Consider the following 25,344-nt stretch of genomic DNA (forward strand, 5'->3'; position numbering starts at 1 on the left):
CTGAGTCTCCCATCCATATGTGCCACTGAACCTGGTGAGAGGGTGTGAATAAAAATCCCTGAAATACACTGGAAGTAAGGGATGCTACATAACCCGATTCCAAGGCCAACACCTGGCTCTGAAAGAATTAATAAAAAAAAAAATATAAGAAGCAGTCAAAACAAACCATTGGAGAGACCTTTTTAAAAACTCTCTTCAATTTTTTTTTTTTTTTTTCTATACAAACCAGAACAAAAGTCTTGCGTTCAGGAATGTTTCACATTCATTATTAGGTGTTACTCCTACCCCTTTTTTCTTTTTCCTTTTTTTTTTTTTTCTTTCTATTCTTTTTCACCTTCATTATTAAAGTGAGCACACACCAATATTACTTGTGGGGTTCCAAGATCTGGTTTGAAATTCATTACTGGTGTGTCACAGACACAGTGCAATGCAGGTTTATTTTGCAAATTATCTCCCATTACAGAAGAATTGAAATGACTTTACAAGGAGACAGAATAGGGAAAAGAAAGAACAAAAATTAAAGAAAAAAGCAAACAAAAATTAAGGATGTATGGCTATTGTTTGCTATATCATCTCAGTCCACTTTCTGTTTTATATAATACATTTATATGTATTATATAAATAAGATTTTTGTGAATTTACCCTCTTTGTTCTGGACAATCACTCTGATGTCAGATCCCACGCTGTGTGTCATACAGTTACCTTATAGAGACTTTGCTTTGTTCACTGCTTTAATGTCCCCATATTTAAAAGTTTATTTCGCTCTGCCTGTGGTTGTTTATAAATAGTAGATGATGACAGTTGGAGAGGAGGTGAAAGAACTACAAGATATACTTATGTATTTTATTTGGTTTTAAGCCTTTTCAAGAATGAAATTAACTGCTTGCATAATTATGGGTATGAGTTGCATAACCTGCTTAATAATTGGTAGTTGTTGCCAAGAGGTTTACTTTTTCAGATGAAGGATATGAATGTGACTCTAGTGCTTGAGCGAAAAAAAAAAAGAATGATTGGCTCTTGAGGACAGATGGTGTTCAAAATCCTGCTGATGATAGATAGTTGTTAGCACTGACAGGCACCAAGATCTAATTTAGTGTATTAAAAAAAAAAACAGTTCAGGAAAAGAATCAGGTTAGTGAGGAAAGACTTTCAGAGAGCAAATGAACAGTGTTTTGTCAATCAGTGCCTTGTTTGACATTGCTCAGTTAATTTTAGCACTTACCTTTGTTTAGCGTAACTTCCATTATGACCCTGTCATTGGGCTTTGTAGCATTTAATGAGAATGCTGCACCTTCTGAACTGAAAGAGCTGTTTTCTTTGGTTATGCACGTACTGGAGCTCAGTGAGTGACACAAGTGGGGTGACAGACAGCTGGAAGCAGAATGAGGCGTGCTGAAGCTTGTCCTGACTGTAAGTGTCAGAAGACCCTTTTTGGCCTGATAAAAAGAAAAAATAAATCATGAATGGCTTGAGTTTGCATGCATGTTGTGTGTAAAGACAAAAATTGTTCTGGAAGGAGAGTATGTCACCTTGAATTTTTGTAAAGCATCATAATGTGTTAATCCGTGCATGGATTCTCCATTCAGTTCCAGGATTTCATCACCTGTTTTTAAAGAGAAAAACTATACTGTTAATATTACATGATACATACAGGTACTCAAAAGGAGTCTTCAAATGCAATAATGGATGCAGGTATAAAAGTCACTTATGGCTCATATCAGCTTCTCTTTAATCTGCCTTTAAGTATCATTCTTTGGGAATCTGGAGGGGGGAAAGGGAGACAAGAGGGATTTCCCACCTTCTTGTAGCCTTCCATCAGCAGCAGCAGCTCCACCAGGAAAGATAGTTTTGACATAGATGCCTATTGGTCCATAAATGCTGTCTTTCCCTCCAACAATACTGAAGCCCAAACCCTAATTTATGGAAAAAGACAGTGTGTGAGAGCCCAGGTTCAGTTCTCATAATAGTTTATTTGCATTTTCTTCTGTGTTACCTATATGGGCAGTACTAGTCAATGGAGTAGTATAATCCATGAAAAAATAGTCAACAACATGCCACTAGTAAAAGCAAATGAAAATGTCAGTGGAATACCCGCATTATTTGTTTTTTGTTTGTTGCAATCTGTTAATTCACTATTGTAAACACACAGGAAGGTGTCTAAATTCTGGTTTTTATGTCCTTGAACCAATAAGAAGTCTTGAGAGATTAATTTATCTGTTCTTCTCCTTAGTTTCCTCTCCCATAAATGAGATTGATGAAAACCACCCTATATTACTACTAACTTCAGACACACAGACGGAGATCTTGTGGAGATATCTCTCTCTCACCCTCTCCCAGGGGAAAACCAATTCCAGCTCAGCCAGACCCAGTACAGTGTCCTAAGTTTAAGCAACATCAATAGACCTTTGTAGGTAGATACTTCTCATCTACTTGTTTTTTGCCCTTTCTCCCCTTATATAAAAGTCAAACACTACCTGCTTTCCTTAGGAGGGTGTCACAAGACTAATTAACACCTCTGAAGCTATTTAACGTCCCTCAAATGAAAACTAAAAGTACTGTGCTGATGAAATCCCAATAGGCTCCCAAAATACAGACAGCAAATTATTATTTTGTAAATGATGATCTTCATCATAATTTATGGAATGATTTCTGAGAGTCATCTCACCGCTTAAATAGTTATAAATGAAATATTAAATATTTTAACTGAAAAGGTTATTAATTAACAGATTCGGAACCTTATTCAATAAGTTCAGAAGCTATGTGTTTACATTCATACCTTCTGTATTCTCTTTTTTAAGCATTACTTTTGCAGATACAGCTATGTCCTGTCTTTCCTCAGACTCTATTGTGGGTTTTGCAAATGTTTACTGGTTTTTATTGAGGTCCTGTGTATTCTTGGTAGCTCTTGTTTTCCTTCTCAACAGACCTGTCTTTATGGCTCAACTCTGACTTAAAGGAAGCTCTAAGGTTGCTGTGCTAGTGCACTACGGATGACACAGAGTCTATGATTTCAAGCCTACCTCCAGCTGCCAAAAAGGGTACCAGTGAATGTCAGCATTGGTGTTTCTAGCTTCAGCCTTAATACCTGAAGTCACTTCCCTGCACTTCGCCGTTTACATTTGTGAAATGAAGTAAAACTCTATGGTAAATCAATAGAGCCAGTCTTACCTTCCCTTGTCCTTTCATCAATACGATGTTTGAGATTACTGAAGCCTGTAAGCCACAGGATGTGTGCACTAGCTGTGCTGTACTTAGTGATCTAGATGGCCTCGAAATTGCCTGAACATTAAAAAAAAAAAATAGCATTTTAATGCAGACCCAGAAATTCTTGGACATAACCTTAGGACAACTTGTTTATTTCAAATTTTCTTCCTTACAACTGATGGTACTAAAGACTTTTTTTTTTTTTAGAAAAAAAATAATTTCTCTCTAATTTTCAGAAGCCACTTGTTATTCAGACATTCACTGCTCACTGAAATTGTCCTGCATTGACTAAACCAGAAGGAAACTTTGAAGTGGTGCAATGCTGTAGAAACATCTATTTGTGCTCTCATTTGATTCTCCATGCTAAAATCCCATTTGCGGCCATTAGGGGTCCTAAGCAAGTATTATAACTTTTGCCTCAGAACTAAACTAAGAAACAAGAAATTCTAACTTCTTTCCTCATCTTGAGACCAAATAACTTTATCTTGGACACACAGGCTTCTTTCTACTGCTGAAAGAGGTGAAGCACATCCTTTTTCCTTGATAACCAAGGTAAGCTTTTCCTCCCTCCATTCCACACATAGTGGATTTATTAACTCAAGCCCCTGAGATTTGTCCCAGTTTAATGAACCTTAATGAATTATTTAATAAAAACTTCCTATTTGAACAAGGAATTGGGTACTACAAACTAATTTAAGCACTGACAAAAGTCATTACCTAAAGCTAACTATGCATGAAGTTCAGCAGGGCCAGAGTTAATTGCACTCATTACAAGTCCAAGAGAGTTCAACACTTTGTTTTAAATGCAGCAAACTGAAACAGGTGTTGAAGTGTGTGGAACATCAGCCAAAAATTCGACTTCTGCATATGCAAGAAAATAAGTTTTAATTTTGACATGAAAACAAGATTATTTATTCAACATGGGATCGGGAACATGATTTAGAAGGAAATGTCTGCAATACCAAAAAGCTACTCTCCAAAAGGTATACTTCTGCCAGTTTGGGGTGATTGCTTATTCTGTTGTGAGTCTTCTGAATCTGGAATCAGAAGTTTTCAAGTTGCTTTTGTTTCTGTGTGAGGGGGTATATTTTGTATTTCGAGGGTGGGGTGGGGGTGGCGACGATACCCAAACCAGGGATGTGTCCCCTCTGCCAAGGAGCAGCACCTGCCCATGCAGGACCTTTGAGCAGCAGGAAGCCCAGCAAATCCCTGGGGGGTTGTCTGTCTGCACAAGTGTTGTCTGGTTGGGGTTTGTGATGCAGTTTGTCACCTCCTCACCCCATTAAAGCCTAGGTCAGGCTGTGGTGCCCCCAGGGTGAGAGATGGGTCAGGAGAAGACAGAGGAGCAGTGGCGAGTCTCCCAGCCAGGCCTCAGTCAGGGCAGGAGGTGACAGAAGAGTGTGAGGAGCTTCACCTCCATCTCCCCACTCCAGGCTTGAGCCTGGGGACCTTCAGCCATAGATATCCACATCCTCTCTACCCTGACCAGCCTCTGCTCTCCTAGCGGTGGTGAATCGCTTGGTATCCATCTGGAGAGCAAGAGACTGTCAGATTGTAAAGAGGGTTGTTTAAATATGTCTGGTTCACTGCGGGGCAGAAAGGGCGATGCTTCACCCAGCCAGTGTGGCCGAGGGCAGCGATTACCAGCCATGAGGCAAGTCCCTACCTGCTTGTGGCCATGGCTGGGTCAACGGAGGTGACTCAGAAGGCTTGTGGAGGTGGGGCCCAAAGCTCAGGCCGGGGTTTTATCAGCCACAATCCCAGACCATCTCCACGGCCAGCGGCGGGGAGACGCCCGGGAAGGGCCTCTTCAGTGGTGAGCTTTGAGGCGGCTCCGGGTGGCTACCAAGGTGGTGTGAACCACACAGGGGCATTTACACACACTGTAACACCTGCTGGGGCAACAGGAGGGAGAAGCTGCTGAAGAAATGGGGTTTTTCTGGCACAGAGCCTTTCCCGCTCTCCTCACAGAGGAGGGATGGGGTTAAGACATGGAGGAAGCAGGTGTCCGCCATTTTCCCTGACAGGCCTTCAGGGAAGGTAGGTTTTGACAAGAAACATGACTGCCAAGGTCTTTGAGAGATTCTTATTGGAAGCAGTTTTGTCTGGTTTTTTGGGTGATTTCCCGCAGCACTTACTGATGTTCTCCCTCCAGAGCAGTCCAGCTGTTGGGAAAGAGATTTGCGGCTGGTGTGGAGAGCGTGGGGCTGCCGGTCTCTGAAGGGCACGGCTTTCCGGGGCGTCGTGCAGTCCATCTCCTCTATCCAGTACGGGTTTACACCTGTCAGATAGGGGGGGAGAGAGGCTGAGTTATTTCTCAATTGTTGGACTTTTCTGCATGTTCATTTTATCAGATAAATGTTACTTAGAAATATTTTTCCTCTTGTAAATCTCTCTGCGAAGGGAGTCATCTTTTCAGTCCTCACTGGGGGGAGAGCCTTTCATGTTAAATATAGTAAAAAGCAAACATTCCCTGCCAAAAGAGTGTTGGCCTGTTTAGAATACACCTTAAAAAACGTAAAATGGAATGCTTATGCACAAACTAACTTTAGAATATTGTGAGTATGAAAGCTGATGTTTTTATGCATCAGTAACTCTTAGCTGAGGATCCCAGCCTAAATTTGGACAGAGATGCAATTTCTTCTAACATCACAATGAAGTGATGTGCTGTGTGCTCCCCAAATATTACAAGAGAAAAGATTACTTCTTTGCAACTTACTGGTTGAGTTACTGCGAGTCCGTTGACATGCAGCTTTACTGTGCAGAAAACCATTTTGTATTTCCAGAGGCTTTTCCTTACAGGCTGGCGTTTCCTAAACAAACAAACAAACAAAAAAACCACATAAAAGAAAAATCTATCGCTATGCAAGAAATTCTCAAAACTTAAAAATAAAATTTCTCCTAATTTGGCTTGCACAAATTTCAGCCTGAATCAAAATTAATTATTTAAAATAAATAGGATGATAAAGGAGAATATGGCTTAAAACTTTCCTATAAGCATGATTATAACTTGCCAGAGTAATAACATAGAAATAGATTCTGGCCTTTAGTCAAAATGGACATAAAATTAATTGGACACCCCCAGTTGATTCAGACAGACTAATACTTTGAGGTATGGGTAAACTGTAGCCATGCTTGTCTAATTTCTGGAGATAAGTGGTGCTTTTTGGTACTGAGTTTCCATCATCTTAGAAGGGTGTTATTTAAAAAGAAAAATTCTTAGGCCCGGCTTTGAAGTGGTGGATAGGTGTCTAACTTCTGCTGGTTTCGGAGGGATGGTTTTTAGTCAAAATACAATCCAGGTGTTTAAAAATCTTTGAGGACTAGATATTAGTGTTTTCCAAAAATCCAACCCTTTCTACTTGGAAACTTTTAGTTGCTTTTGAAACTATAGCCACTAATTCTAGCATTTAAAAACTTGTAGGTAAAACGTTCTCAATGCATGTTTTTAGGAACAGCTTGAAAATAAATAAATAATCACATCTGAATAACAGCTGATGTTAGGAATAATTCTGAATGTACATGTTTCCTGAAAGCCCTGCTTCTGATGTGACACGGAGAATACCATTGATCCTCAGGGAATCATAGTTAAAGGAAAATTATTCATAAATACAGATAGCAAACTGATTGAAATATAGTAAATCCCCAGATATAAAAGGCTTTTGCTCAGTGATCTTCTGCAGGGGCTAAGAAGGCCACAAAGGCAGCATCAGAGCAGGATCTCTATGTTCTAATCTGTCTGGAGCCAGCTAAGACACTTTCCTCCAGAGTCTGATTTTAGTAGTGCTGTTTGGAGATACCTCAAGAACTAATGAATGATAATTTTCCTTTTCAACAGCAGGTGGAGGCATTGCCAAGTAGCAAAACCCTACTAGGAATTTCCAGTCCCATTCCCCTAGGGAACTCTTCAGAATAAGAAATGCAGAGAAGATTCTTAAAGAGGTATTTTGAAAATGAATTTGCAGTGTTTCTCTTACCAAGTTGGCTAGCTTGAATAGCCTTTGCAACCCTTAATAAATTTGGTGCAGGCTTGTTCAACAAATTAATAAATAAGTGAATTTGAATAAGTGCACAGTTCACCTGGCTGCCTCTAGGGTGGTACTATGCTACGAAAGTTTAATATAGTTCATCTCTGACCACTTAGGCATTTAAAGGAGAGAAAATAAACAAAAATCTTGGCAGAATCCAGCAGATGTCTGGGTGAGACAGTTCACTGCTGTCCTAGAAAGAGGCAGACTCTACTCAGACCTGATAGCATCTCCAGTCAGGGGTGTTTTCTCAGTCTAAGAATATGTCAGAGCTTTCTGTGTGACCCTGTTGTAGATAACAAACAGAAAGTACCTTTTTCCTTGAATATCAAGATCTGAAGCCTGCAACAAATCTCTGGGTGAGCTTTGTTTTCTTCAGAGTGGTAAATGTGTGGTAAGGGACTAACCCTGTCCATTCATCATCCTCATGTTTTCTTGAGAATTTGCAAATGAAAAGCCTTTGGTGCCATCTAGTTTGGGGTGGGGATGAGAGGACAAGAAGCCTGAAATGAAATGGGTCTAATCCAGTGGAATGGACTCTCTGAAAGAAAGTTCAAAAAGGGTTTCCACTGAAAGATTTGGTGATAATCTAGGGTTGCTGACCTGTTCCCCTCCCTCTGTAGCCCACTCCAGTAACACTCCACATAAGAATTTCCTAGCTACAGATCCTAGATCCACAAAACTACTTCAGTACAGGGCCTGCTCTCTGGCTTCTTGATTCATGGATCTTCCCTTAAATCCATCTCTGCCTTTGCTCAGCTTCCAAATGGAAAATTAGTACTGGCAAGCTATGTGTTTCTAAAAGGAGGGGTTGTACAGCCCTTGCTAGAATTTCCCAGGGCCTTGGCCTCCCCATAGCCTCTGTTTATCTGGGAAGAAGCTATGCTGAAAGTCACCAGAGTCTGACCACAAGAGGTCTGGGGTTTTGTCAGGAAGAGCAAAACCATGTTCTTCAAATGTCTGATGCATAAATTCCCCTTTTCTCTCCAGCAAATGTTGTCAGATCACCCCATTGCTGTGGGAGGGGACCACAACTTTCATGCTTACTTTGCTAAACATCATGATGTTCACCAGCCGTGTTGGGTGAATGAGAGGTTCAGGCTCCTTGCTGGACAGATCTTTAAGTGGTTGTCCATTTAGTGTTAACAGTTCATCCCTTGGGCTCAGACGACCATCCCTTTTTTAAAAAAAAAAAAAAAAAAAAAAAGAGAACACGCATGTTTTTTAACAAAGAACAATATGCCACTACTGTGCTACATGTCTCACTAACTGAGGAATTGGCTGCAATCCTCCCTTTGCCTTGAACAGACCTGTCATGAGATGTCTCAATGTGTGATGCACCCCATCCCCTGCTAGGATTTTTTCCTGTTGCTGCTCTCTTCTGCTCAGTCCTGGTGATCAGCTGCCTTTCCACATATAGCTTACATCCAGGCAAAATACTCCTCTCACCATCTTGCATTGGCAAGTTGATCAGAGACTATACACTTTGCTCCCTCTCAGGAGCTTTGGCTCACATTGCTTTCCAGTGGCCTTACTAGGCTGGTGACATCCTATATTGTCCTTTGATAGGGCAACTAGGAAAACACCATTTGAAAACTTCATGTTATGAACGATCTTTCATTCTTCCAGGTTTTATTTCTCAGTGTAACTGAGAAGCACGAGATCCCTGAATGGCCACAGTTTTATTTTTCTAGAATCTTGACCTATCTTTCCAAGTGGAAGTGTTGTAAGAAATGATTCCCAAACATCACTGCCGTTCTCTGAAAGAGCTTCAAGGCATAGCTTGTCACAGAAGCTCATCATGCAAAATCCATGAAGACAAATGTTTCCCTAATAACCTTGCTGACTCCACATGTACTGTACCTGTTTGCTGCGTCTCCAGCAGGTATGTGGCTGCCCGTGAACCCTTTCCAGAGAGATGCACATTTCGGACTCCTAGAGAGCTTGATTCCTGAGCTACTGTTCCCTGTGGTTGTACACAGCCTGCAGATGCAGCTGTCCTGATTCAGAAGAGGAAAGGTTGCATGAAAGCAAATGTACGAAGGATGTTAAAAGTTACTTACAGTTATCATGAGCCTTTCTAAAGAAATACAGAAAATGTTCTTGTTCTTAGAACCGGATTGCCTCCAAGTAGAACAGGAACAGGCCTTTAACACTGTGCAGTTGTGAAAGAGTAATTGTATTATAGAGTCAGTGTTTAAAAAAGTGTTGTTTTCCTTAGGACTTCAGTGGCTTCTGGCTACAAGAGGGAAGTATTAGAATAGAGTGCCCCTTTGCATAGAGGGGAAGAGAACAGATAATAGACTTTTATAGTAACTGGATAAATTTTGCCTATGCTAACTGTTATAAGAAAAGACAGGGAGGAAAATAAACATATGCCAGAAAAGGAAACACTCTGGAAAACAGAAGAGGTCTGAATGGAAAAAAACTGTATACAAAACACTAGAAGCTCCACCTCTGCTGCTGACTTGTTAAGTGGGGGCAGGGGAGCAGAGAGGACTGCAACAGTGGAAGATTCTTTGTCCACTCCAGACTGGTTGAGGTTGCTGTAGTCTGTGTGTTGCATCTGGAGGACTAATTGTAAGCACATTTTTAGCAGAGTTATGAATCATTAGCATATGAACATACAGAAAGATGAATAGTGTCTTAAGTCATATGAGTAAGTAAAGCAAAGCATGGATTGACCGAGCACGCGAAGAACACATTTGTCTAGGAAATATACTCTTGTAGCACAAATGCATGAACACTTAAAAATTCTAAAGAGACAACAAAAGCTGGAAAGTTAGTACACAATTTCTTTTCCATTTGCTTAGTAAATCTCCTAATTCAAGTATTCACTCATTCTGCTCCCAGCTGAACCCACCTCCTCTGCCCTCGCCAGCCTCTCCATACTCCACAAAGTGAAGAGGGCTCTCAGTGTATCCTGGATCCAGGCTTGTTCCCAAGAGATTTGTATGACTGAGGTATAGATTTCTGAAGGGGAGGCAAATTTCATATGTTAGGACAGGCCACAAAATATAGCAGTGGTCAACTGTCTGTATTGCTCCTGGGTCCTCTGGTCAGAGTGGCATGAACTATTTCCAGTAATCTGTAGTGTGACAGCACAAGGAAAGCTGTGTAACCACCTTTTCCACCACCAGTAGAGCTTCATTTCTGCCCTAAACAGAGTTCATCCAGCCCCGAGGGTTAGAATCATTATTCCCTTTCACCACAAATCAATAGGGATCACATCATATCTGACTGATAGCAAACAGAAATTTTGAATTTACAGTAATGTCAATAAAGTTCATTATCTCCCAGGCTGACTGTTGAAGCCTGATTCCCATTCTGAAACCTGCCAGAGTAAATCTAAGTCTGTGAATGAATGAAGTATTTAAGTTGGAGTCCTAGGCTGACTGCAGGCTGAATTCAGTAGGTAATGGATAAGGACTATACTTGAATTGACTGACTTGTTTACTCTGTGGGTTTGCTTGCATTCCAGATTGTCTGCCATTAATGAGGAGTGTCTGAATTTTACGAAACCTCTTTTGTTCCTGAAGAGTGCTTCTCATAAGTAGTGGTAAGTGTATAAGTGTGTACAGAATTCTATTTTAAACCAGTTTCTTTGAATCCTAACACTAGTATGGGAGCTTCTGTATTTACTTTTCACCCAAGGTAAATATTTTGGGAAATACATACTTGAAATCAGGACTACATTACGTATTTTTTTATTTTATGACAGTGCTTTGTAGTCTTTGGTGTGGTAACAAAATAAAGATGAAAATTCTGATGTCTTAAAATTTCAGATCTTAAGTAGCAGAAAATGTAAACTACCTTTTCTCTTTATTTGCACTGGTCCTTTGGTTTAGGTATCAGTAAGAAATTACAGGCCAGATTCTGCATACATGGAGCATCCATTAAACTCGCAGGATTTTCAGTGGGGTAGTGTGCTTGTTCTAAAACATGAGCAATGTAAGACAGCCATTAAAGTAGGAAATTATTCTGCTGGTTGGCTGAGTAATTTGAGATGTCAGCTGATCATGGATTGGGGCAGTTGTGAAAGAATAATTGTGTTATAGTGTCAGTGTTTAAAAAAAGTTGTTTCCCTTTTTTTCTGTAGTCAGAATTCAAGTTTGGACTTGCCAACTTCTCTCCTTAGGAATCCTTACTCTTGTGTACTGTTCCCTTGAAATACCTACATATCCTCTCACAGATACTGGTCAGGCACAGAGACCTTTGCAGAGCTGCTCACCACGATTCATGTTGTTCTTGATCGTAATGTGATGGTGGGCCTACTCAGACTGTCCCCAACACATCTCTGTGAAGAGCACAGTCATGCTTATGTCCTTCCTATAACTTATTCACAGTGTACAGCTGCTGCATTCATGGTGTTTATAAAAATCCTTATAATTATTTGTCCAAAAGTTATTTGGCTCTCATCAGTTTCACAGGACATCACAGAGTGCAGTGGGTTTGGCTCTGAGGTTTTTCATTGCAGCACCATGTAAGTCCTTTGGGGAAGACATTGTGTTTTGTACAATGATACACGTGCCAGACTGGAAATTCTGGGTTGTACTGGTATATACATGTGAAAGGACACCAAATAAAAACGAATAGAAATATTCTTTCCAAGAGCAATATGTTGCATACACTTAGTCTGAAGGAAAGTAGAGGTTAAATCCATTGTACATTGTAGAAAAATCTTGGGAATGATTTTTGTTTAAATCTGTAGTCATCTTACCAAGTTGGGCTACATTTCAAATAAGCTCTGTGTGGCAATAATTTCTGCAAATCATTTATGTGAATTACTTTAAAAAAAAAAAAAAATTATTGGACTGTAGGGACATGTGGCAAATATCCGTATGTTGTCAGCATCTGCACTTTTTTGGGTTCTGGATATAGATCAGTATATTCACATCCAAGTTATTGCAACATGACAGAAAATTAATAAAAGCTGTTCTTTAGAAAAATAAACATTTGGCCAATTTCTGTGCCAGCAGTCAATTTGCTTTGGGTTTTGTTCTTTAATATATTTTATTTCCTGTCTCACTTCTTATTTTATGCATAGAAATACTGCTGATGGTTCCAAGAATAAAGACAGTATTTATTTTGTATCATCCTCCTTTTTAAAGTTGCCTGTTCATTTTGAAAGGTGATTTATAGCTCTGAATGTACTGAATGCTGAAAGATAAAATGAAGCTGACAGGTTTGGTGCGTGAGCAGGTGGATTCTAGGTCAACCTTGCCTACTCATTATTAGAACATATGTTTAAACACATATTCACTGTCAGTGAATAAAATCTTTCTGTAAGGGACTTTGCCACTGAGCACTTGAAGACTCTGGGGAAACATATCTGCATGATAATATCCACTCATCACTGTGAAAGCAAAATTAACAAGGTCTGTGGGAGTGCGTTATAAGCAAAATTTGTCTTTAAACTGAATCTGCTTGGCTGCAAGATAAAAATCAAAGGTGGAGTTCAAGAGCCTTCTTGAATGCATTTTTGTCACTGGTGAGAGTAAATTAATTTTTCATGTGTTTAGTTCTGGAAAAGTAGCTTGCACGTCCAGGCCAATTGTCTCCTCCTGCTCCCCACTTTTTGTCATGCAAAATGCAAAGTTTCTGAGGATGTTTTTCTATCTGCCATTTAAAAGATTTCTTTTTTCTTCATGCTCTCATTAGACATTTCTAGTCCAGAGTCCCATCTCAAAACATCTAATTCCAGATGTTGTTGAGAAATAAGGGTAACCATGGCATCTGTGGAAAACTGAAAAACTTTTGTGCACTCAACGTAAGACACAGTAGTTAGATTGTCTGAAATGAAGTGTTATACAAGGCTAGTTCAAGTAAGGTCTTTGACTCAGTTAACCAAGTGTATGACAATGAGCTGATTGACTGCTGGTTTAAAAAAAGAAAAAAAAAAAAAAAAAAGAAAAAAATCTAGCAGTACAATAATGAATTTAAATATTTAGCTTTTCTGGCCTCTTGACTGTGAAATGGGATTTTCAAGTGGAAGATTAAGATAATACAGTCTTTAGGGATTTACTTCAAGAAGCATTTTTTTTTTCTGCATCAGTTCTAACAGAGAAAGGGCCAGAGTCTCTCTGGCATAAACTGATGTGACTCCACCGATTCTGACGTACCCTAGCCGATGCCTTGGTCTTTTCAAAATATTTACGGTAGATGTAATTAATTTTCCCAGCAGTATATTCCCTTTGCAACTAATAAAATGGCAGAAGCTAGAAAGCCTTTGAATGGTGCAAGAAGCAGGGCATGGTATTAAGGTTCTGCCCTAGACAGACGATTCAGCACATCAGATGTTACAGACAGACCTTTCCATCCATCATCTGGCCTTTGGTATGTTTTTCTGGGAGCCTTTGCCCTGGCCCACATTTTGCAGCACACACTGTAGTATAACAGCCTATTTCCCAACTTGCTCTGGGGATAACATGACCCTGATGTCACAAAAGCAAGAAGACCAGGAAGATAGAAAGAAAGAACAAGTAGAAAAAGGGAGGACAACACATAAATGTCTAAATAAATGCAGTCTTCTCTCCTAGCTTTGTTTTTCCATCCTGCCCATAGGCTCATGTCTGAGACATTACAGTCTGTTGCTGTAACACTTGTCCGGGTACCAAAGAGCCAACTAACTGTGTAAAGGCGAGTTAATAAAAATATATTCTGGCAATGACCAAGGGAGAAAAATAACCTTTTGCTGCTTTTTTTTTTTTTTTGCTTTTTTTTTTTTTTTTAATTCAAGCAGAGGATCAGGGACCAAAGGAAGCATGAATAGAGAAGTTTCTAGAACTGCGTGGAGCAATGCAGTCAGATCAGCTTGGATCCAATGTTTCCATAAAGAGTCAGCCCTTCCCTTTTATAGTTTATTCTAGATGCTGTTTCAGCCCTGCTACCAGCCCATCTGGCTGGTAACTCTCGGTGCTTCCCAGGGTGTTGGTGTTGCAGGGAAGAGGTAATGGAATTCTTCTTGAAGCAGCTCTCAAACCCAGCAAGGACTGCTCTTCTCTGAAGAAGAGGGGTTGATACTATCTCATCCTGTCTGTTCTCCCTACAACTGGCATAGTTTCAAACTTTGTAATGACATGAGCAGGCAGGCCATCTTCCACAGTGTCTGCTGTGTCAGTGCACAAGGTATCAGACACCGCTTATAATTTTTTGGTTTGTTTCCTTTTCCTTTCAGGCCACCCAAAAATTGCTGACTTTGTGAGAAGCAGACTAAAAAAGGAGATCCTGCTTGTTTATATGCTGGCAAGCTGGCTTTCCAGCTCTGTTCATACCAGACTACGTGCACCTTATCTCGGAAGCTAAGTGGTCCAGGAGCTGGCTGGACAGATGTCATCCAGGTAATCCTGGGTGCTCTCGACACAGTGAGCAACACTCAATATGAGTGAACACTGGAACACAGAAACCAAATGCATTAAAAGACTGTTCATCTGCTCTCATCACTGCCGACCGTACATTAGAGAGGGAGAAAAAAATCTTTGCTATTTAGAATATATAATGAATGGTGATACTTTGAAGATGATGTAGAGATTAATGGATCAGACTAAGACATTCTTTCCCGGGTGCTATCTCACAATGCATAAATTATGTGCTATAAGATTTTGATGCAGATTTTCTTTGCCTGGGTGCGCATGGCGATGTATTATTTGTTTCTACTGCTTTCCTGTACAATCAGCCAGGCAGAAGGAGAGAGATGGCTGGGAAGTCTATGAAATAATAGTCCTTAGTGGGAACGTCTCTACCTGCCTTTCTGCGGAGCAACATGCAGATGAATAAAGCTGCTGTTGCAACGCACCAAATGTGACTAAGGACACAGAGAAGAAAAAGAAGAATGAGGTATTTAATAGGAAGTGGGGAGTAGTTGGGTGATGCCCTTTGCTGCAGATATGATTCCTTCATAGCTCTTGACTGTTGCTTTCTCCTCCCCTCACTTTACTTGCTTTAAAGTATTACATGGTCTTCTCTTTCCTCTTTTCCTGTCTTTGTAATTCCACACTCTTTCTTCCCTCTCATTTCTCTTTTCCCAAATTATCTCCTGTCTATTTCCATTCTCTGTATGTCATGGCAGCAGCTTTTCTGTGAGAAAAAAAATGACTGGGAATAGGACTCCAGCAGCAAAGTGAGGTATCTGTGGCAGTAGGGTAGGCTGAGGTCAAAGGAGGACATGGCCGCTAAGGACTGTTACACAGGGCCCTATGGACATATAGTGGCCATCTGGTCACCCAGCTGTCTGAGGTAACTGCATAGCACTGACTGAGGTTTTTGCCCTGAATGTAATGAACCACTGAATAGCTGTTGATGGCTTCCTATTTAAGTCTTGTCTCAACCTTATTTCCTTCCACCTGTTATAACTTCTATACAGATGAAAGGCCAGTCCCTGCAGCTTTGCAATACTCCTCAGAAGAGGAGTACCCAAGATATGAGGCTGTGGTCCCTTTGCACACACATGCTAGCACTGTGCTATCAGATAGCAGAGGAGCAGTGACATTGGCTTGCAGTCCCACCTCAGTCAGTGTAGTACTATGGGCACCAAAACCTGTGCATACTTGGTTGGAAAGGATAATAAATGAAACCTGGTATCATCAAGTATTTCAACCTTCTTAAATCCTCTAGTGTATTATGAGATCTGAGTTCCAGCTCAAAGTCTTTTCTACAGGTAATGCATTAAGAACAATGTGTTTCTGTGGGGATTCACTATAGTCTAATATAGGTTGTGCTCATGCTTCCCTCAATGTCTACAGCAACATTTTCTACTGAAGACTGAAGTGAAAGGAATTGATGTCAAAAATCCTCCTCTTGCCTCTCATTTCCTTATTTTAAGTAGCACCTAGTTTCTCAAACTGTTCTTGATGGGACATAGGACTATTCTTTGAGATCCTAAAGATTTTGGAATCAGGAAAATGTGACTAATACATATGCAGGTGTCCCAACATACTGTTTGATTTGCTCATGGTTTATTGCTTATGGTGAATCCCATGCAATCGATGGAGTATGGCTCAGAGAAATAAGTTTTTGAACAGAAGAGAGGAACTAGTATTTGGAATATTGATGTTCCTGGTTCCCCCTTAGCACTGGAGAAGAAATGCATAGGAAGCATTAAATCATGCGGCACTTTGAAACATTCTTCTCTCCTTCCAATATGACAGCAAAAATTAAGTAGTTCAGTTCTGTGAGAGCACCTTCAGAGTCATGCTTAGGGCTGCAGGCGGTGGGAAGCAGAAGAATAGTGGAATATCCTCAGCAACACCACAGAAAAAATGGAATCAATTTTCTTGGACAAAGACAAGGATCCTTCAGCTCTGAGTCACACATCATGAATTTCTGAAGTGTCATATGGGGATGAAGAGAGTGAGTGTTATGCTGGGACTTGAAAAATGCTTGTTGACTCCTTTCTTAAAGAGAGAGGTTTTAAGCTTAAGCTCTCTAAGACACACGGCACAGGAAAGTTGTTCTGACAGGCTTGTGCCATATGGAAGATAGAGATCACTGCTTTCATAAATATAGGGCATAGCCTCAGCAACAGTAGTACAGGATAAGGTCGGTGTAGCTGTTACCAAAGTTCATCCTATTTAGCATGCTGAGATAAGGCTTTTTAGAATCACCCACTGATCCATGACTCTGAAAGGTACGGAAGATTAGCAAATAGCATCTGAAGAGATTTGCATTGCTATTAGAGCTCTGGAGGGGGAATTTAATGTCCCCCTTGTCCACAATGTCAGTAAGCAACCCAAATGCTGCTGTAAGGGACTGGGTTGCTGACTAATTTATGTCACCATTAATCCAGGCTCCCCACACATCCTGTCCAGTGACACTAACACTCCAGACTAAGAGTGGATTTATACCCTTAGCAGTTACATTTTATCTATGCAATGGCATTAGTTATGAGACTTACTCTGTTTCTCAGATCCCTATTTGAGCTGCTTGCCAGCTACAAAAGCAAATGATCTAAACTCACAGTCTGCAGTAAGATACTGAGTAGTTTCATACGGGTATAGACCACCAAATTTACCAGACCCCTGCATGTTTTGGAGGTATGTGAGCAAGGGGACTGTGGCAGCTGACACACCTAAGAAAGTGCTTCAGCTTTGTTAAGAGAAGTGGGGAGAGTCCACAGAGACCAGCTCCTTCTTCACTCTCAGAAGGAAATCAGCAGAGTGCATATGGATTGTTTCCAAAAGGGAAGAGGTGGTATGGTTTTGCAGGTGACCGAGTGTATTTTGGGACTTGGGTCACTGTCACCTATTTATGTTCTCTGTCAGGATGTAATAGAAAGTTGGCTTGGTTTTGTCTTCATTCTGGGACTTTGCCAGGGACTGAAACACCTCACATCCAGGACTTTGTCCTGCTGCGGTCTTTGCAATATTGGGCTGCATTCTCTGATCATTAGCAAGAAACTCAAGGAGTAAGGGGACATTCTGATTTTCAATACCACTGTGCCACTGTATGTTTAGATATAGAAGTCTAGTTTTAGCCAATTTCTGTTGAAGGTACGTAAAATAAAATAGAACATATAAGAAAGAAATATTTTAGGTGAAAGAATCTGTTCTTTCCCCTAAGCCACTATTTGCACAAGTAAAAGGCATATAATAAGGGAGGTGCCAAAGGACACAAACTGTATTAAAAGACATGTCATTCTTGTTGTGGGGTCCCTTTTACACATCACACCAACAGGTAGAGATAAAGTGGAAAAATTGGGATATGTCACTGAAAAGGAACTTCCTAAAGACATCAAAAATATATTGCTCAGACTGAAAAATTCAGTTCAGATCATTAGGGTATACAGAGTGACTTCTTGATGAAAGAATAATGCTGTAACATGAGGCTTGTTAAGGCTTTTTACATCTCTAGGAAAAAGTGACACTTCTGGTGGTTTTAGAACCATCGCTATCTCCTTCCTGAATCAGAGAGAGAGAACATCTGCCTGTTGAACCTCCTGTGTCTTTCAGAGTATTAATATAATTCATACTTGCATAGCTTGTGAGATCTCATAGTATCACTCTTTACAAATACACCTTATTATAGTGACAGTTTGTATTTCGCACTGAATACTCTATTGCAGGTAGAAAGCCCCAGCTGGGCTAGTCTGAATACACGAGAGGCCTAGCAGTCACTGATTTCAGCAGAACATCAACCAGCAGAGTGCAACAACCACAGCAGGGAAGCCAATACATTTCCATGCTGTTTATACAGAGTAGGAACACTGCAGGCTCGTAGGCTCTGAAAAAGCCGAGTAAAATCCTGTGCTCCTGGGAAATAGGAATCAATCTGTTTAGGAACTACTGCAATGGGGAACGTTACAATATATGGCACCGAGTTGCCTACCTTGGTGAGTAACTTTCTTCTCATGTTGTTGCAGTTCTCATTTGCTGCAGCTTTGGACTGGACCATGCTGGTGATCACACGAGGAGGATCAGGTGGGCTGTCTTCTGTCTCTGATGTGCATGGCTGTTGTGTTCTAGGACAGCAGTCAAAATCCTCTTGACCCCAACTGGTAGAGATCTCAAAGGGATCAGGGCATTTCTCATCAGGACTTGAGCCATCGTCACTGGTTTTGGCATTGCAAAGTATAAGTGATCTTGAAATGGAGCGAAACTTTCTCGACTTCCTGTTCCCAGCGCTGCTCTTTCGATCCATCTTCAGAGAGCTGGTGGTGCTGCTCTTTTTCCTATCATTCTCCCACTTATGCGGCATGATACTTTCAATAACTTTCTTCGCTTCTCTGGTGCTAAATATCCTCCAGGAAAGGAAATATAAAAAGTAAGTTGTAACATACCCCACTTTCTCCCACTTAATAACCTACACTACTGAAAAGCCCTAATGAATAAATCGAATCAACAGAGCCTTTCAGTCTGCTAACAGCCACGTGATATCTCATGACTTGCTAATTCTGTTTCTGTGCAGTGCTCTACTAAATTCTCCCTCACCTTTTCATTCTCTTCCAGTGCTCCACAAGCACAACGGAGTGTTTTTAATAAATGTTTTTGATGCTTCCATTGTGCTGCTTCCTTTGGGCTTCTGCTGAATTTGCATGTTGAAATCCCAGATTGAAGAGGAAGATACTTTAAAAGCATTATTCTATCCTCCTAACATTATTTAGAAAGAGGAAGCTCCTTCTGAAGTTTAATTCATGAAACCACTATAATTCAAAGAAGATTAATCGAATTGTTGAGGTTAAGTTCTCCACCTGGCACATCCGATTTGTAAGTGATTTAGCGAAAGTAGATCTTAGCCATGAGAGAGTAAGGAATGTCAGGCTGCTATAAAACCCCTACCTTCGCAGACCAGAACTCACTTAAGACTGTGCATTTAACAGTAACAGAGAGATCCAGTGAAGCACTTAAGACGTGAATATCTGATTAGGGATTGAACTCTATAAAGGAATACAGCTCCAATACATCAATCATAAAGTGTCCCATTACAGAAATGGTTTGTTTCAGCATATGAATCAGCATAAAAAATTAAGAGAAAAATGAAAGATATGCTATGCAATCAAAATGTGGCAAAAGCTGAAGCTTTTGTAAGATGAGTAATGAGCATGTTAAGATAACAAAGGGGACCTTTGTTAAACTATTTCCTTTTTCTCTCAGAAAAAGTCTTCTAGCAATAATTTGGTAGGTATGTATCAGTGCTGAAAATTCAACAAGAAGTCGTCTAAATTAATTACTTTTTCTCCATTTTTATTATCATATTTATTACACAAACTTTTCTGTTGTCTTCATAGTACCTAACTGATAATGTATGCTGCTATTCTAGAGAAAATACCTATTGAAAGTAAAGGATTTTCGTAGATCAAAGACGCTGTAGGTGTTATACATAAAATTGAAAATCAATGTCATTTGAAAAGCACTTCTGAAGCACACTATTGCGAGAAAAAGTTTGCGCATTGTGGCCTAAACTGGGTTGTTGTGTTTTGGGGGTATTTGTCCCGGCTTCTATGCACAATTAGGTAGGTAGGTACGTACTTCGTACCTGAAACACCACTAGTGATACAAAAATAGGAGGAGGCAGATTTTCTAAAGGCTCCTTACAGCCACAACAATAAACACAGACCTCAAGATCTGACCAAGACAGATTCATATAATAAATCCAAACTAGCCTTATAGTAAATCTACAGGATTATTTTTCTTTCCCCCCCCCCCCCCCCCCATACAAAGAACCAGGAAAAATAAAAACAGATGATAAAACACTATACCATTGATTATCTGTCTAAAGGAGCTATATGGCATTGCTGGATAAAAACACAATCCAGTGTGAATCTGAATTTGTTTGGATTTCTAAAAAAAAAATAAAATTTGCACATAGCTTTTTCAGGAGCAGCAAAAAGGTCCCTTCATCTCCCAGGGAGAAGGATGTTTATTTGTGCAGTCCTTTCTGGCATTTTTGATAGGTAATGTTCCTACAGCCTTCCATGGTAACTTATTTTCCATCATGCCAGTCCTAATATTGCTCTGCTCCCTGATGTCTCTCTTCCAAAACAAAACCTCTAACACTTCAGAAACTTGTGCCCTGAGTATTGGAACTCATCAGATTTCCTTGCAGGACACCCTTCCAGGGCAAAATTGAAGTTTGAAAGTATCCAGAGAACATGTCAAATTCCACAAAGCTGTTGCATTTTCTGCCCCTCTCCTGTGTGTCTTTGGGATCCTCTCTGCTCCTGTGGGGGAGTCTGACCTCACTGGATAGGAACATTGGAACCAAAGCCACTGGGCTCCCAGCCTCCCCCCACACTGGCACGAGGGAAGCTTTCAGGGTCAAACTGAACTAGATTATTCTCCATTCCCTTCAATACACAGAATGTTTTGCTTTTTTCTTTTTTTTCAGAGTAGCCTCTCTTCTTATGGATAACAAGATTTGCAGCCATGACTGAATGAAGCCATGGTAGGGATGGAGGATCACTCAAGAGCACAGCCACACTCCCTTCCTGAACAAAAGGACGTCTAAGCCTATGTGTAAGGACACAGAGGCCAGAGGGGATGGGGTAAGGTATGACATAGGTGAAGCTCCACTTTAACACATTGTCTTTGTGATTGAGGGTCTTATTTTTCTAGGCTAAACCTTCCCTCCTGCACTATTGAGAGAACCTGCTTTTCAGAGCCTCTATGCAGTAATGTATTTTGAAGTACAGAGATGAAAAGTGCTATCAATCACATTCAAACAAGAATTTTGAGAATTGGAATAAGTATTTGGTGGCGGTGTAATTCAGCATCAAAAATTTGCAATTTTTGGTAAGCTTTTTTGTTGACTACTTTAGTTAAGACTGGCACATCCTTACTATATAAAGTAGTAAACTGTATATAAACTGTATAAAGTAATATATAAAGACTTTCAAGGTATGGATATTTGTTTGTTTGTTGCTTTTAAAAAATACACTTTTTAGTGTTTTGGTAAGCCTAAAACTCTAGTCTACCATAATATGTACATATCTAATTGCAATTTTTGAGTTGGAAAATCCCTGTTAGTGCCCCCAGTATATTAGGAAATTAATCTTTTAAAGCTTCATGTTGCTTTTTACGTATGTCTGAAGGTAGGTAAAAATGCGATCTGGTGCATTAGACCAGAATATTGAGTTTGAAAAGCAATAGGATGGCTAGGGTGAGGGGAACTTCTGCAAGTACCTCCCTTCAGCACCTGGGTAGGAAGCAAGAGAGCTGCTAGCTGCAGGCGTGCTGAATGCAATCGGAATCTCAGCAATGAGCCCAAGTTGCACTTTCAGACCTAAACAATCATGCCTATGGGGTAAAACTAGAAGAAATAGCACTTTTCTTTCAAAGATTTCAATGTTGTACAAACATTAACTGAAGTCCTACTTCCCCAAAGAGAAAGAATTTTAAAAGAGCTGTTAAGCACATAGGTAAGCAGAAGACTTGATAGCTTAATGCTCAAAATACAGCTCTCTGGAGACTGGCATGCTGGAATGAAGGATGCAGAGATGCAGGCGCACTTTCTTGCTCTGCCTGAAGCTGCTGAGCTTGAGAAGGGAGCACTACCACCAGTACTAAATGCTCCAAGAGGTGCCTTTCAGACTATGCTAAGCATCTGGGATGCAGGCAACACACAGAAACACCTGTTGAAACAGTGAGGGAAACATTGTTCTAAGTGCATCCTGCCATCCCACCCCCCCTGCAATGCCCCTGAGGAACTTTACCTTATGCACAGGGAACACATCTTTTGCCCTGCTGCATCAGCTATTTCCTCCTCCCCCACACCCACCAGAGCTCCATTCTCTCAAAGACCAAGTTTAGCCCTGAATGACTTACCTAATATCTCAAAGCAAGCCAGTGGCTGAGGTGAAAATAAACCCAGTAGACCTGAAGACTTCCAGTTAAATGCTTGCTCTTGCTCTACTAGATCACAGCCCAAGTCTTAACTAAGGCAATATCCTTTCCAGAGCTGCTGATTCAGGGTTGCATAAATGACAGAAATATAGGAGGTACCAAAAACATAGTCTATAAGTTTTCCAATAAAAATATCCAGAAATGTTATTTTACACAGAAAACAATATCACAAATGCCCAAGAAGCTTTATGATTCTTTGGTATCTTCCATCAAAATTAATTCAAGGTATTGGTGGCATGAAAAATCACTTCAAAGTCAATCCTCCAAACCATTCATCTCTTCCTCCAGTGCACTCACTGCTTGTCATTTTCTCTTGCCATTCTTATACCTCCAGCATGCCTGATGGAAGTTGTCTGTGGTTTGTAATACAAACCAAATGTTCCTTCTCTGTTTCTTTTTTCTTTTCCCCAGGCTTTATTTTTCCAGCTTTAAGTCTAAAAAGCCCTAACTCAGTCTGTCTTCTGCAAACAAAATACATGATTTGAGCTGTGCCCATTTGGTTCAAATTTTTGGTTGGATATTAAACCGAGCATTTACAAGATGCAAATAATTTGGTGTAGCTCCCAGATTGAAGGCGAATGCTCTGCTGTTAACCAGACAGTAGGATAGAACTTTTCTTTACTAGCAAGAACAAGATGAGTTTTCCATTACCAAGTGCTAACAGCATGATATCTTGCATCCCATTTTAATCAAGATCTTGCGATCTTTGTCAGATTCATTACTGAGCAGTACTATTAGTACTGAACTGTAGCAGATGTCTAGGATTTCCAGGCAGTAGGAAGAGCTAGAGATTTGGAAGTTTTCTTATAAAGAGTAAGAAACTCTTGAAGAGTTGAATTTACTGTTAAAAAAATTAAAAATACCTAATTGTAAAATACAAATTCAAAAGGAGGAACTTACAACAGCGAGGCAGACAAACCTGACTCCTGCAGAAGGCTGTTCCTCTTCATAGGCCTGGCAAAAAAAGACAGAGTGAATAATTGAAAACACACTCTCATGATGTCACGTGACTCGGTTTCAGTAATTCTGCTCAGTACATTGGAACGGAGCTATTGTTTCCTAATTGAAGAAAATGTCAGCAAGGATAGATAAACAAAAGCAATGGGATGCAGTATTGGGGAAACTGTTTCCAGCAGGCTCCCAGCTACCCAGAGAAGGCAAGACCATTTAAGGAGTTTATCATTTGTTTTTACCCATCGCTCTCTGGTCCTAGGATTGATGGGGTTCAGGCGTGTTGAGGGGGGAAGTGTGGGGAGAAGCCAGAATCCGTGCTAATCAAGTGCAGGATTTCCTGCTGGAGGTTGAGATGGCAAGCATGTTTCTTGTAATTTTTAGTAGATATTTTAAACATTAAGCTAGTAAGAATTTCATAGGCCACTTCTGCTCCAGAAGCAAAACATAGTAGGACCCACTTTTGAATGCCAAGCCCTTGTGCTGTTTGCTGTGAAGTGGCTGGTCCCTTTAACCTAACAGTTCTTAAATACTCTCCCCTCTATGCACTAGACTGCAACTTTGTGGTCCAACCTGTTCAAGGACTCAGAAAACTGTTGCCTTTTCCATAGAGCATCAGGAAATTAGAACTATGCCACAGATTCCCCATTGCCTCAATAACACCTTTCATTTGCTGCAAAGTAAATGGTTCACAGTCTATTCTATTGTGGTGATTCCCCCCACGAAACACTGCTTGAGTTGCATCCACCATCAATTGTGGGAGCAGGCAACCACCTTGCTGCCACATCCCTAGGCACGCTTAGTGTCTTTCATTCATCACGCAGATCAATGTGTCAGTCCCCAGCTGTCAATCCTCAGTTCTGCTCACACTGACAAATAACAACCCTGCTGCAGAAACCTACTTTCTCTCAATGAATTTGTGTGATAAGATACATAGGGAGTTTGTAGATTTTAAATAATGTTCCACAAAAGAAAGGATTGTCTCTGAAACAGTTAATGTTAGTTTATTGTAATAGTGAGGCTTCTTTGGAATGTTGTCACATACTATATATCCTATACTTCTCAGGAAAAAGTAAACAGAAACCTGAATTTTACACCTGGTTCTGTCTGGTCATGGAAATGGTCAACAAGAGAGTGCTTGGACACCTGCTGCCCTCTGTCTTCTGTGGCTTGAAGGTCCTGGTTTTACTGGTCTGTCACTAAACTCACAAAAGAGACAGAGAAATTATAAACTGTGAAGACAAGCATCTGCCCCATGAGAATGATGCGTGTACTGGGAGAAAAAGCGAAGATGAACTCTCTGCTCTGTACAGTGTCTACAGGAGACCCAAAACACTCTGTCCCTGATGATACAATTGTGGGTAATTTATATTTTAAATGTTTACAAAAAGAAGAGAATTTAATATTGTTTTCCCAACAAATAAGTTTTCAGGATACTAGTTCCCCAAAGGAAATGGGTTGTAAAGGACACAGTTTTAACCTAGATCACTGGATAACAATAAACATGGAACATTACCCAACTCTTTTATATTCTAATCTTGTAGAAGAACCAGGATTTGACACTGAGTAGTGAACAACAGTTATCAAGTAGCTTTCCTGGAAAGGAGGAGAAATGGGGAGCTGACTCGTGTTTTGGGAGTTTCTCACTGTATTTGAATAGAGAAGGACCATGGCCTAGTACATAATATGATTTTATAGTGCTAGTACTGTAAAAATGAAATATCAGTGAGGAAGCAAAGCTACATAATGTTTACCACTTAACTGTCTTACACTGTAACACACACATGTTTTTGTTTAGCAACAGAGAACTCATTCACACAAAATCT

The 25,344-nt window shown here is 40.3% G+C and overlaps 1 protein-coding gene across 3 annotated transcripts in view; it reads right to left on the bottom strand.

Moving 5' to 3' along the window:
• Positions 1-23,517, bottom strand: part of IL16 (interleukin 16) — a 36,488-nt gene extending 12,971 nt beyond the window's left edge. Inside the window, exons 1-11 of one of the 3 annotated variants that reach the window (XM_074916914.1) lie at positions 23,468-23,517; positions 18,555-18,966; positions 9,096-9,232; positions 8,304-8,409; positions 5,924-6,017; positions 5,343-5,485; positions 3,169-3,279; positions 1,799-1,913; positions 1,530-1,603; positions 1,223-1,436; positions 1-118 (exon numbers count right to left, since the gene is read on the bottom strand). In XM_074916914.1, coding sequence (XP_074773015.1) covers positions 1-118; positions 1,223-1,436; positions 1,530-1,603; positions 1,799-1,913; positions 3,169-3,279; positions 5,343-5,485; positions 5,924-6,017; positions 8,304-8,409; positions 9,096-9,232; positions 18,555-18,966; positions 23,468-23,517 — 1,574 coding nt within the window. Of the gene's footprint in view, positions 119-1,222; positions 1,437-1,529; positions 1,604-1,798; positions 1,914-3,168; positions 3,280-5,342; positions 5,510-5,923; positions 6,018-8,279; positions 8,410-9,095; positions 9,233-18,554; positions 19,011-23,467 lie in introns of those variants that run through there. The other 2 variants (XM_074916912.1, XM_074916915.1) reach the window with 2 other exon arrangements.
• Between the last annotated feature and the right edge of the window lie 1,827 nt (positions 23,518-25,344).

Source organism: Athene noctua, chromosome 13 (genome assembly GCF_965140245.1).
Source record: "Athene noctua chromosome 13, bAthNoc1.hap1.1, whole genome shotgun sequence".
In the NCBI taxonomy this organism is placed as follows: Eukaryota; Metazoa; Chordata; class Aves; order Strigiformes; family Strigidae; genus Athene; species Athene noctua.